Here is a 15,000-nt window from a genome sequence, read left to right as displayed (position 1 = left end):
CAATGTTACTCCTTTCTCTCTTTCTCTCTCTTTCTCTCTTTACGGAAACTTCATTTTTTTCTATTGTAACTCGTCGTAGGATATGCAATGTTTCTAAGTAAGTACATGCTCTTTTATTCTTGTTTATTTCATTCATTCTTCATTTATTTATCTATCTTTGAGACATTATAATGGCATCATAATTCTTTCGTACTAAGGCAATTTTAAAAAATCGCGGCTATTGTTCTTTTCTTTCTTTCTTTCTTTCTTTCTTTCTTTCTTTCTTTCTTTCTTTCTTTTCTTTTCTTTCTTCTTTTTTTTCGATGTAGACATAAATTTCATTCTTAAAGTGAAACACGTCTCAAAGTGATAAAAAAAAAAAAGACCGCGTATTTTTCAAGCTGTCCTAGTCTTTTACCTTGAATAAACCCTTTATGGATACTTTATAGTCAGCGCATTTTATGCATATGTATATATATATATATACTTTTACCACTTTTATCTGTCTATTATAATCTTGATCGGACTAATTAATGAATTCCTTGAAAAAGAATATCACGTTCAACGCGATACTATCATTCTTCATAATACGAAGTTTTCTTTGTACTTTCGATATTTATTTAATCGATGTAACATTATCATAAGATAACTTACCTCTTAATAATTACTTATGTATATGTACTTACCTATCTTAAGTAGATAAAGGAAATCGATATTTTCTATGATCGATCCATCATTTTTTTAGAGATTCTTCTCCTTTTAAGGTTTTTCTTTCTTTTCTTTTTTTCTTTTCTTTTTTTTTTCCTTTTTATTCTTTCTCTCCTTCCTTGTTTCTACCATGTGAATGAGAAATTCTAGAATAGCCAAAGTTCACGTCTCGGGACTTCTATTCCAGGCACGTCGACCAAACCCTCAACTTGTTTTTTCAGGGTCTCCGTTATTTCCTCCTGGGGTCATAAAGATGGAAAGTAATTTTCTGTTCCGACACCAAACGACAACAGTAATATTCCGCATGAGTTGATATGTGATTCTTGAAGAATTGTGAACTTAGTCAGATTAATCTATTTTGTGACTTTCGCGTGATATTTTAAGAAAGAAAAATAGAGAGAGAGAGAGAGAGAGAATAAGAGAATAAAAATAGATTATGATAATACAAATTAGTTGACAAGATAAGAAGACAAATTATTCGTTACGATCGAACGAATTATATAAAAAAATTATTATTAAATAGAAATTTAATCATTATTTAGAATTATTGTAAAAATAATTTAATGTACCTCGTTTATTATTAATATCTAAATATTGATGGATCAATGCATAATTTTGTGATCCTTTATATAACAGTTATATAATAGTATATCGAGAGAGATCATTCAAGATTTAATGTATTTTCCTCAAGGGAAAATAGATAATTAGATAAATACAGTATGAATATTTACTAACGATTGTTTCGTTTATAAATCATTTAGGTTTGTAAATAGCATTGAGAATTGATTTCATCTCAACGGAGAACTATCAAAGTGTATTGAGGGATAATAAGTTTAGTAACTATCTCTATTCTTAGACGATTTTAACTTATCGATCTTGAAAGATCATCTAAGAAGGAATGGATCAGCTTGTTACTTAGCTTAGGAAATTGGAGTTCTTATTAAGGCCAACTCTCCATTTCCTCGAAGAACCCATCAAAGTCATTACCAAAGTCAAAGTATTTTTATATTTCTTAGAAAGTCGGTCGAACAAAATTCCATCGTAATTAATATCGATTTCGAATATTCATGCATAATAAAAATTTAAAAAAATATTGACATTTCGTTATAATAATTAATTTCATGATAAAAGATTATTATTAAATACGTGATGATACATCGAAATAAAATTCAAACGTGAAAAGAAAAATTATTTTTATATACTGCATATTATATTTTATATTGCTGTATATATTCTATACGTACATATATATCTTATATATTTAGATATATTACAAAATATTTATATATATATATGTATATATATTGTATATAAAAATATATTCTGATCATCGATTTTCTTTGCACAGCAAACACCAGCCAGTACGCGCATTATGTCTTCAACACTCTGGACCAAGATCACAGTGGTCTACTCAGCTTCGAGGTAAGCTCGCATCCCATTTGTCATAGTTCTTGCTCGCACTCTCGCATTATTCGTTCCGTCATTGTGGCACGTAGAACGTCAGCTGCAGCTGAAAGTGCATTTTTTGGCACTCTTATCGCGCATCCAGAATAGGTCCGGTGTTAAAATATGAAAAAAGGACAGGCACTGCACTGAGAGGGAGCATTCGACGAATGACAGATCGCATTCGATGCAATTTTTCATTCGCAGTTTGAAATCGCTTAAGTACTTTCTTCTTCTTCTTCTCTAACCCTTCTTGCCCAATTATTCAAATACAATTTTCTGAAGAGATTTTCTTTTCCGGTAAATCGCATTGAACGACGCAAATAATTCAAATCGCATGAAAAGGAAAAGCTTTCCCGTGTTTGTTTGTGGGAAAAAAAATGTCCCATCCCAATGGGGATCGCCAACATACGTAAACTAAATTTAAACGCTTTTGAATGCTTAATTAATCGCTTTAAAAAAAAAAAAAAAAAAAGAAAAAAAAAAAAAAAAAAAAAAAAAAATAATTGATCCCTTATAGTTAGAATAAAAAGTAACTGAAATATGCACATGTTACATCCACGCGGTGTTAAATATTTCAGCTTTAATAGAAATATTTATATATCTATAACTATTACGCAAATCGGCCTAAAACGGACGACCCGTTTTAACGAAATCCGAACTTTATACACCTGGGAAATAATACGAGAATTGTTTGATTCGTAAATGCATTTGAAAGTCGTGACGATGGATGTGGGCTTTCAAGCGAGATGTTAACGGGCGAATTGTAAGAGTATTCGTTTCAAACCTCGCTTATGTGTTTTAATAATCCTAACGCGTGATACGAGATGAATACGAAAAAAAAAAAAAAAAAAAAAAAAAAAAAAAAAGAAATTAAGAAAATGAAAAAGAATAAGAAATGTATGAAAGAGGGGCCAAGGGGAAATTGTCGATGGATAATTATGGGAATGATAGTGAGAGACTTGGTAAGTAGTTGGATAGATAGGAGAGTGGAAAGGAGGACTAACACAATTACCTTCCGTAGCTCGAGATCGTGATTGTACTTTGTATAATTAACCCGTGAAGTTGCCTCGAGCTGGCAGAACCTTCAGTGGTCTTCATTTAGTCTTTCATATTTTTCACCATCGCCAACATTTTTTTCCTTTTACGAGCGATAAGGTTTCCGTATTAACCTTTTCTATCCGGTCTCATTTAATTAAGTCGACATAGATTCGCTCGCGGATATAACAAAAGTAAGTATGTTTTTTTATAAACATCATATCTCAAGTTTTTTATCGATCTTTCTAAAACACATCTCTATATCGATTTTATTTTTTTCGCATCGATGTACCTCCATATAAATACATATATATATATATAGATATGTAAGTAGCAGACTGTTACTATAAAAAAACTCTTTTTCCAGGATCCTCCAGTTCCACATTTCTTTCTTCTAACGTCCATAAGAAATGTTCGACCCTCGTACAATGCAACACGGTCACTTCGTTCTTATTTATAGCGTATTTAGAAGAGCCTTTATCTGTTCTTCTCCTCGATCCTTCTTCTTACGACGACCCCCATAAACTTGAATCGTATAAAATGGGTGTCCCTAAAGTCTATAAATGCCAAAAAGATTACCTCGATAGCCAGTCGCCAAAGATCGTACTTTTCCTGGTCGATTTTTTTCTCTCTCTCTCTCTCTCTCTTTTTCTCTTTCTCTTTCTGCCAACCAACAGGATTCTTCCATCTTCCAAAGTCTTAGACTCTTCTTTACTATTGTTATCTCTTTCTCCTTTTCATCTCATCTTACAGCTACTATTCAATGTGCTTTTCCCGCGTAAAATCCGGTGACCGTTATCCTTAATCGTATTACCCGCGTTCTCCCTACTCTCTGACATTTCTCTCTCTCTCTCTCTCTCTCTCTCTCTCTCTGTCTCTTTCTCTCTCTCTCAGTCTGTGTTTAAAGTAGCTGCAAAGTTGCAAGCACAATGTTTCGCCTTTGCAAAACTCCTCCGTCATAATACGTTTACATGTTCGCTCTCAAAAATCGTCAAATCTCGTCATCATTCGAGCATTCGACAATCTTCCAAATCCATTAGATATCTCTCAAATAAATAACAATTTACGTAGATGCCGAAATTAAAAAGATTCTATAGTCCCACAGAAAAGCAATTATCTTTGCTTTATTGTCTAGCCTTTCTGTCAACGTGAAAATATATAAACTCGAAATTGCATAGAGAGATAAAGAGAGAGAGAGAGAGGGGGGGGGAGAAAGCAATATAGCCTCGAATTTTTCAAATCATTTTCCTTTTTTTATCCTCTCTCTTTCTCTGTCTCTCTATGTTTATATCTATCTGTCTGTCTGCCTCTCTCTCTCTTTATCTTGCATCAAGAATTTATCTACGAGCGAATCGAATGAATGCATAAAAAAATATCCTTTCAAAAGTACGCAATTTTATCGCCCATGATAAAATTTTTCAATTAAATACTCGTTTATTTTCAATTCGTTACGTTTCACGAAGAAGTAAAGTACGATTTAGTCCAACGTAAACAAAACAAATGATCTTCTAGGTATTTATAAAAACAACGAGAAAGAATAGAGGAGTCACATTTGAGATCGTTCGTTCACTTTTACACGAGTAACATATACAAATAGGTGTAATATATGGTCGTCCTGTTAAAATTCAATGTTATTATCAAAAGTCCATAACAAGGAGAGAACTATATCGATAACACAATTTGATAGTACATTTTCGTAGTGGCCGAAGGCATGGGCGTTACTTAATATTCCGTAACTTGAACTTACTCTCTCTAACTGGATGCCAACCTGAAATTATGGAGACAAACAACGGAGAAGGCGGTATACAGAGAAGAAGAGAGAGAGAGAGAGAGAGAGAGACAGGCAGGCAGGCAGGCAGGCAGGCAGGCAGGCAGGCAGACAGACAAAGAGTGATAGTAAGTAGAGAGGGAATGGGACGGAGGGAGGGGGGAGGTGAATAACAGAATCAAAGTCATTTGCATATCCGCGGAGTTCACATGTGAATCTGGGCCAAGAGGTTAGAAAGCATTTTCGTGTATAAGCTTTAAGTTTGAATGTCCCCCCTCTGATAACAAATTATACTTCGTTTTTATCAGTTCCATCAACTTTTTTCATCATTTTCGTTGACCCTTCATCATACGATATCCAATCGCTCTTCGTTCAACGACTGCAAACTAGGATCTTATTGGAAAATTTTAACGACAAGGAATAATAGTAATTTGAACATTATCCTCTATCTCAATCGGATCGTCTATACACAAACGGAACAAGTAGTTTGATTCGGATTTCAGTATACTCGCAAATAATTTGCATGGAGACTTCCGTTTCGTGACTCTTCTTGTCTATTGGTCTATTCTATTTCTATCTCTATTTCTATCTCTCTCTCTCTCTTTCTCTCTCTTTCTCTCTCTTTCTCTCTCTTTCTCTCGACATAATCACAGCGACCTGAATCAACAATCACTATTTGTTCTGACCGACAACGACTGTTTGCCGTTAAGGTCGGTGTAAACGCGATCGGTGTATTTGCGGACTGGGAATTCCTACTTTGACGTTATATAGCATTTGATTACACCGGTAGGAAAGCTATGCCCACGCGTGCCTATGCCCTAACAATATACGCGAGTTGCCTTTAAATTCGGAAATCTGCACGAATCTATTTGGCTCGTTTCGTCGAGAGCTTAACATTCGAGATTTGCTCATCGAACGCCACGATAATTGCAAAAATTTTCCGAGAATCAGAAAACGAAAGAGAGAAAGAGAGAAAGAGAGAGAGAGAGAGAGAGAGAGAGAGAGAAAGAGAGAAATAAAGATGATAAAATAATTATGTACATGTGAATTACGTAAAAGAAAACTTTTTTCAAGTAATAAATTGTAAACTGTGCAAAAAGAAGAAGAAGAAAAAAGTAAAATTAACTTCATTGTATCTACCCAAGCATATATTGTCCTTTCTCTCTCGGTCATTCATCGTTCTTCTATTTCCTCTTGCACTGTGTATTAACATTAGTGAACAGAGAAATAACAAGGACGATAGACGACGACAAGACACACCATATTCCCAGGATTATCCTGCATTATTTGCGTAGCAGATTGTGTCCAATAATTAGGCCGAGCTCGTAATGCGGCGAATGAAATGGTCGTACGATATCGTAATGTTTCCTGACACCAACAGACGTTTTTAATAGGGAAATATCGTTCTTCTTTATCGTTTGTTTTAGGTGAAAATTTATGATTCTTTATTGTCCGTTTAATTTCACAAGGTCGTCTAGATCTCGTAAATTTATTCGTCGTTTCATTATCTCTTAAATGAGTTTTACCCATTGAATGGATCGAACTTCAGTCAAATTCGTTTAGATTCTGTTAACAATAAATGCTTAGAGTTAGATAAACGTAATAAAGATGTAATAGGATGAGAGATGTGAATGAGAGTGAGTGAGGATGAATAACGAGATAAGATATCGGAGTCGACGCGTAAGTAGAAGGAGAGAACCAATGAAACAAAGGACCACTAGGAAAGTTTGACTGCCGGAAGTAAGTAAGATTAAGTGTCGACGGCAACGATCTATGACCAGCTTTACCTGTTCCATCGTAATTTACACGATATTCGACGACTTTACGCGCGCGCTACCTTGTACGTATCTCGGTACTGTTTTTTTTCTTAGTTTTTATATATATATATATATATATATATATATATATATATATATATATATATCTTTGTTCTTTTCTTCTACTTCTACTTCTACTTCTACTTCTACTTCTATTTCTCACGTACTCTAGATTCAATCTTAACGCCCGATCTCTAATATTTCATTGTAATACGAACGAAACTGGGAAATAATTTACGTAAAATATATACGAATAAATGTTATTTAACGACGCGAATTAACTAACAGTAGAGTTTTGAAAAGAAAATTTTCGATATTTATTTGACTTGGATATTTATTTAAATTTCTAACTGATTTTAATATTTATGTAAATGTTTCATCAAGCCGTTACGATCTCGCGAGGAGTTTTTACGAAACACTAGAAAAAAAAAAAAAAAAAAAAAAAAAAAAAAAAAAAAAAAAAAAAAAAAAAACAAAAACAAAAAAAAATCAAAACAAAACAAAGGAAAAGAAATAAAAGAGAAAGAAAAAAAAATAGCGCGTTTCTCCGTTTTATTCAACCAGCACTCTGTTTCGCGCTCGATTCCCAGTCATTTGATTCCTTTTTTCATTGCGAAACGCAATTTGGATGCACTAACGGCTACGACGTAAGCGCGTTTTGATCCGGTAAAAGCGCTTCGAAAACCCAACGACTCGTAACCACAAACACTTTAACCAATTCTTTTTCGAGAAACGTTCCGCGTGCAAGGAAAGCAAACGTATTGTCGAACGTAAAAGCTCGCAAACGACGAAATCGTAGCGTGATCGAGCCAAATACGAATAAGTCCTACAATGGAAACTACGTGAAAGCCTGAAGCAACTCATCTGTCTGTCTCTCTCTCTCTCTCTCTCTCTATATATATATATATATATATATATATATATATATATATATATATATATATATGTTTTCTTCTCTCTTCCTCTCTATTACAAGTGAGTACCTACCGCATTTCCATATTAATTATTAGAGTAGAACGATGAAAAGCATTCACCTTCGTAATCCCTCTTTCGTTCGCGTGTGGTTTACTCGTATTATACGCTAATAATCCTATCCACTCTACCATAGTCTTAACATTTTGCTCAATTCGATTCCCATTTCGGCAACTTCGCCAGCAACTTTATCGTAAGAAATAGATAGATATCGTATTATCGCATTGTCTTTGATACTCAAAGAGTAAACGGTATAATTATTTTGAACCCGTTTTCATTTAATTCTACGTCGAATTAGAATTTCTCTTTGTTATCAATAACAAAACTGTTTCCCGTTCAACGTAATATCGTATTTTTAAAAACTTTATTCAACGTGTCTCGATGCCATTAGAATGAGAATTTTAATTTAATTAATTAAAATTAAAAAATTAAAAAATTAAAAAAAAATTTTTTTTTTTTTTATAACAATGACTCCAATTCAAGCGTCGTCGTCGTCGTCGTCTATCCCATTATCGAAAGTTTCATAAAACAGTCGGTTATAAATTTTATGTGATCCACCGTGAAAGCAATACCGTAATCCATATATATTCATATATTTTTTTTATTATATTTCATTATCTAAGAAACTCTCTAATTGCCAGTCGTAAAGTTTGAAAAAACGATGCTCCATAACGAGCACTCGGTTATAGGTTACCGGTTAAATTAAGAACGAACATTTCGATCTATTACATCGATACTTCCATACATTTTTTTTCGCGAGTTCATTCGTAGAAAAACGATCTCATTGGTGGAAAGAGCACATCGATCTTCACTTTTACTTGCCACGTTTCTCCTTTTTTTTTTTTTACTTTTCTTTTTTTTTTTTTCTTTTACAAAGTACCTCTTTTGCTTCGCGCAGTCGTAGAGTAGGTAACGCCGAAGATAGAAGTGCACTCGATAAATCCAAAATGTTTACGCCGTCTTCGAAAAGAAAAAATAAAAGAGAGAGAAAAAGAAAAGAAGATAAAAGAAAGAGGGAGAGAGAATGTAAAAGGTCAATTCCGTTTTTATAACCGTAGGACTTTGTCATCGGACTCAGCATACTATCACGTGGCTCGATAGACGAGAAACTACGCTGGACATTTTCCCTTTACGACATCAACGGGGACGGCTGTATCACGAGAGAAGAAATGACGGACATTGTTACCGCGGTCTATGAGCTCATGGGAAAATTTGCTGATCCAACGTTGGACCACGAGGGCGTAAGAGAAAAGGTCGACCGAATGTTTCAGGTGAGAAATACGTGATAGAGAAAAAAGCAAAGAGGATGGGAACGGTGGGTGGGGGGGGGGGGGGGGGGGCGAGAGGAGGAGCCAGGGGACGGCGGTCGGAGGGAATGGAGAAAGAAAAAAAAAAAAAAAAAAAAAAAGAAAAGAAAGAAAAACTCGTCGAAAATCTCAAAATGATTATCGTCATATCGTACGTTGTTTAAATTATCAAACTTACGACTAATTCTTGATAAGAATTAAACGTGCAAACGTTGTATTAGAAGACATTCCGCCAGTAGTAATAGTCCTTGCTATAGTCAGACAGCGGTACTAACAGCTATCTAAATATAGACACCGCGCTTTAAGTGAATTACCGAGAAAATTGAGTTACCTTAGTTACGCGGAATGCCTTCCACGTTGGAACAGTTTCGAGGTGTTAGGACTGCTCTCATTTAGCCATTTTGACGTTTCCTTACATCCGATTACCAGTAAAGAAAACGAAGAACTAAGATGCTTTTAAGGAGAATAAGCTTTCAAATGAACATTTCGTTTCGAAATGAAAACTTTCCCTTTTTCTTTCTTCTTTGTTTCTTTTCCCTTTTCTTTTTTTTTCTTTTTTTTTCTTTTTTTTTTTTTTTGAATAAATTGCTCTCAATTCTTAAGCGAATTATTCTAACACATTTGGAAATTGTGTGCAATATGCACAAAATAAATAAGTAACGTGTGATAAGTAATCATGATTAATTTATATCGAAAGGAATAATCAAAGGGATTGGAAAAAGTTTCGTCTCGTTTTCTAGAATCCGTTTTCAATGTAGAAACTCGAAGATTGGACGATCAATACTTCATCGTTCGGCATGTACGAAATGACAGTGCGCGGAAACAATCGACGTCGTAGCACGTCGACAATTCCACTCGTTCGCTTCGGCGATAGAAACTAGTGTTTAAGGGTGGATGAACAGGAGAATGAGGAAAAGAGAGAGAGAGAGAGAGAGAGAAAGAGAAATAAAAGAGAAAAAGAATGAGAATACGAAAAAGAAGATAGAGTGAGGAAATATCTCACGGGTTTGGGTGATACAAGAAACGAAGATTTGTTTGTATCAGCCTGTCATATTGTTAGCAATGGATGACAATGCCTGTGGTATTCCGTTTATATCTACTACCAAGCCCAAACAACAAGCTTGAACCAAAGCTCTTCCTCTCATTGTGTTGTTTGTCCTTTTTTTTTCTTTTTTCTTTTTTTTTTTTTTGCTTTTTCCTCTCTCTTTTTTTTTCTTTTTTTCTTTTTTCCTTTCTTTTTTCTTTTTTCCAATTTTTTTTCCCCGTCGTTTCTTTCTCTTTCGCGAAAATAAACATTGAATACTATTTCGTTACAGAAACGCAAATTTTCTCGCGTTAATTTAAATTTCAATCGAAATATGAATTATTTTTTATATCTCGTTCCCTTTCGTCGATATATAATAAATAAATAAATAAGTAAATAAATAAATAAATAAATAAATAAATAAATATATATATATATATATATATATATATATATATATATATATATATAAACAGCGATTCATTATCTTTCTATCTCGAATACTTTTCTCGAGAATTTATAGATATATTTTAATAGAGAAATTCTATAATTCGAATTTCGGTACGTACATTAAATTCCAATTATTATTGGCTCCCCTATTCTTTTTTCTTTCTTTCTTTTTTTTCTTTTTATTTTTTTTTTTTTTTTTTTTTTTTATATAAGAATTTCGAAACACCGTCAAAAATTTGAATAATTCGAGTTCGTATTTCTCTCTGTTCTCCTTTTTTTCTCTCTTTCATCGTCAAAGTACTGAATAATTCGGCGATAATTTAAGCAAAAGGAATATATTATGTACTTTCCTCATTTCTCAACTATCAATGATAATGTAAAAATGTAATATACCGAGAAGAATCTTACGATAAAAGTACAAAGGACATTGCAAGGGACCTTACTTACGTAGGTCAATTTTATTCGACGATCATTCGAGTCAAAGTTTCTTAAACTTTTTGTACCGATGTAAAATTAAAATGCATACTTTTAAAATCTGATATCGTCATAGTGCTGAAAGGAATATAAAGACTTAACGAAAGTATTTTCCAAAGTAATTTTCTTTATATCTTTTTATTTTTATTTTTACCTTTTTCTTTTTTTACATCTTTTTGTTTTCTTTCTTTCTTTCCTTTTCTTTCTTTTCTTTTCTTTTATTTTGATCTTCCTCCTTACGATATTACTCTCGAAGAAAATTTACTTAGCATTGGAGATATAGAAATATTTTGGAAACATACTTGCGCTTTGTAATTCTCTTAGCGAAGGAGAAGACGAACGAAAAAAAGAAAGAAAGAAAACATAAAAAAAAGAAAAAGAAAAAAAAAAGAAGAAGCAAAAAGATTATAGCAAAAGCAGATGCAAAAGAAGTAGAAGAAGAAAAATCAGTGTATATATGTAATTGACAGAAGACTCACTTTAGTTTTATATTTTTATCGTCGAAGAACATTAGCGTACGTTGGTTGCAATAAATTAATTGCGCAAAGGCCAAAGCAAGTTCTAAGGCTGTTCCATGAAGTATTTGACGCAAGACGAAAGGACTTTTCCATGCTCTAAACGAGCTTTTAGCGAAAGGTTCACTCGTACCACGATGCGCGCGTAACATGAACGCTCTTCAGCGATGCTCTTTAACCCCGCCGGCTGTATAACGTATAACACGTCAAAGAGCGAGACTCCACAAGGTCGTTAGCAACATGGAGACGGCGTGGCGAAAAGTGCAAAGAATGTAAAAAAAAAGGAAAGAGAGAAAGATAGATAAATAGAGAAAGAAAGAGAGAAAGAGAGAGAGAGAATGAAGAACGATGAAGAGGAAGAAGAAGAAACTAGCTGGAAGAAACGAAAAGTAAAATCGTAAAAGTGGACCATCTGTTTCATAATGCGTAATTAATTTTAAGAAATAAAAACGCAAACGTTAAATCATTGTATTTTAGAAATGTATATATTTTTATTGACAATCAATAGCGATTGCTGAAATGGAAAATAATTTATCGTATTTTAATGGAAGATTTTATAAAAAAATATATATATATATATATATATATATATATATATATATATATATACAGATGCAATTTTGTAAGGAAGACAAAGAGGGGTAATATAAAAAAATTTTTGTAACTCAATTTTCGTTTCGTATCTAAAAGAGGAAAGTATATAACGTGAAAAAAAGAAACAAAAAAAGAAAACAAAAAAATTAATAATATTAACATATAATATTATAACTATGTACGATGTTAAGTTAAAATTAAAAAAGATATATATATATATATTTAATTAACATTTAATCCTCGGATATGAATTAAGTAACTAATTAGATAATATTTATTTCGAATATATGTTGCATGATATTGTCTAATATTTGTCTTATTATCTTCTATAGTCACAAATGTTTAACTTTGGAAACGCATAATTCGTGAGAATCAGAAGAAGATCTATCGACGATCGTTCGATCTAAAATGAGTTTCTTACTTTGAATTGATTTCACACTGAAATTACGCTCGACGACACACCAAAGACATCTAATTATGCAAACTGTGAACTCGAACCAATCGCGGTTAACGTCGGGTGCAAAAGCAAATTAGCGTGGTCGACCGAACCGCAAAGTGCGAAACGCTCATAGATTATATATGTCGTAGATAAAGTGGATACTTTGATTCGTTCTCAAGTTGATCGTCAGATTTGTCGTCGTCGTAATTCACCTTTCGAAAGTTCATCGATATATTTAAACTTATGTAGGAGTTTTCGTGAAAGAAATTCTCTAGTATTAATTACAAAGATATTAAAATTAAAATGGATAAGATGAATTCGTAAAAAGATTAAAAGAATATTGTTAACGAGTTAATGATAAAATTCTTTAATTCAATGATATTAAATTTTTATTTCATCGATGAAAATCGTAAATCAAAAATTTATAAATTGAATGTCATTTTATAAGTATGTTTAAATTGATTAAAGGATACGAAAAAAATAACAGAGGGAGAGAGGGAGAGAGAGAGAGAGAGAGAGTGGATTTATTTCAATTAACACATCGAATGGATATATTTAATTAGCTATTTGACGGTACATTAACCAGAACATTAGCTTTCATATGTTAAATACGAATGAATAATCTTCTTGTGCCTTTTGATAAAGCTAATATAGTTGGTCTTTATGTTACTAAAACTGGGCCATGTGAAAATAAAGTATCTTTTTGACGGGCGTATTACATAAACAAGTTATCAACCCCAAATGAGATATAGATTATATATTCAGGCTTTAAGCTCGACGATCATCCGTTAATCGCATACAATGATTCTATGTGTCCATCCTTAGGCTCCCTTAGAACAGTTTGCTATGGTTAAAGATTCCCCGTTTTAATCTTTAATCTATAACCACATCGTTCTGTATTATTAAAGGATAAATGTTTCGTTTTAATAAACGATCCAACTAATTTACCTCTATCATGTTAAAACAAACGAAATAGTAAACAAACTAATTGTTAACGTATTTGTCTATATTTATTCTTTTTGATAGAAATATTTATATAATAGAAAGAAAATTAATCGTAAGAATGTAAAAGTTTCATCGAAAGGATTTTTCAAAGGGCAAATATTTTCTTTGCAAAAGATGTGTTTCAAAAAAAAAAAAAAAAAAAAAAAAAAAAAGAAAAAAAAGTAAACGCGAAGGATTTGAAAAGTGACATATGTCGTAAGCTTTAATGAAATTTCCGAAGTTTCGATGATCGACCGTTACTCGTTGTAAAGCGCGATTTCAATTAACCACGCCTACCGGAACACAACGATTCTACATGGTCTACTACCACCACCACCACAAAGTGCACTTCACCGAGGTGTACATGGCCGAGCTTTGTTTATCACGAAAGGACGGTAATAATTTCACGATTCGCCCCTGTCGTCATACAATTTAGTAGTGGTGGCGCAAAATCCACCGCCTATCTCACGTACCTATATAACAAACACGAAGAATCCTAGCTGACTTTTAGATCGTTTTGCGGGATCTCATAAACAACCTACCAACACTAACACTTTTCTATAGGTAACTGCGGAACTAATCAAAATTTGATATAATGAAAGTACTTCGAAATTTCAATAGATATTCAAATTGTAATGATTTTGACCGTATCCATTATAATCGTAACTTTCGATATTTTTCGTATAAAGAAATCAAATTGTATATTAGATTTAGATAAAATTATTATTTTATTACAATTTAAATTGTACGTAATAATTTTCTCCCATTTAAAAATTATCTCGATGATGAATGGACTTAATATAAAGTTCGTATTTATTAATTAAGTAATTTCAAATGAGATTATTTTTATTTTATTTATTATTAATTTTTTCGTTTATTATTAATTACTTTTGTTTATCTTATAGAAAAACGTTCTTTACCATTAAGAGCTTATGAATATTTTGTTACATATTAGTATGAATAATTTTTTCGTTTTCAGTTACATCTTACATAAGATCGAATAGACAATATAGAGCATATAATCTTATGCGTTTGATAAGAAACCAGTAGACCAGAATTATAATAAAATCATCTTCAACAGCCATTTTCTATCAGCTTTAAACTATTACCTTAAGCCAATGATTATAGTTTATGCATTAGAGAGAAAGATAGAGAGAGAGAGAGAGAGAGAGAGAGAGAGATGAGTAACCAATATATTATAAGAGATGTAATAATTCACAGGATCTTATGGTTATAAATTATAAATTTGCTCTCTCTCTCTCTCTCTTTCTTTAATTTAAGTAACAACGAATCAATTATTAATGACCAATTATCGATGTCAAACAATTTATTTTATTAATGTCCATTTTCTTGAGGAAAAAAAAGCAAAAAAAAAAAAGAAAAAAAGAAAAAAAAAGAAAGAAAGAAAGAAAGAAAAAATCACATCGGTATATAAAATCATTTATTTTAAAATCAACGAATCATTCCGCATATTATTATAAAGCCCGA

The 15,000-nt window shown here is 32.4% G+C and overlaps 1 protein-coding gene across 1 annotated transcript in view; it reads left to right on the top strand.

Annotated features, from left to right (window-relative positions):
• The window catches only part of LOC124949825 (Kv channel-interacting protein 4-like), a 36,603-nt gene that overhangs the window by 15,749 nt on the left and 5,854 nt on the right, over window positions 1-15,000 (top strand). The window contains exons 5-6 of the mRNA XM_047495552.1: window positions 2,036-2,109; window positions 8,784-8,996. Coding sequence (XP_047351508.1) covers window positions 2,036-2,109; window positions 8,784-8,996 — 287 coding nt within the window. The remainder of the gene's footprint in view (window positions 1-2,035; window positions 2,110-8,783; window positions 8,997-15,000) is intronic.

The sequence above is a fragment of the Vespa velutina genome, chromosome 6 (assembly GCF_912470025.1).
Source record: "Vespa velutina chromosome 6, iVesVel2.1, whole genome shotgun sequence".
NCBI lineage: Eukaryota > Metazoa > Arthropoda > Insecta > Hymenoptera > Vespidae > Vespa > Vespa velutina.
This window is presented reverse-complemented; position numbering and strand designations above follow the sequence as displayed.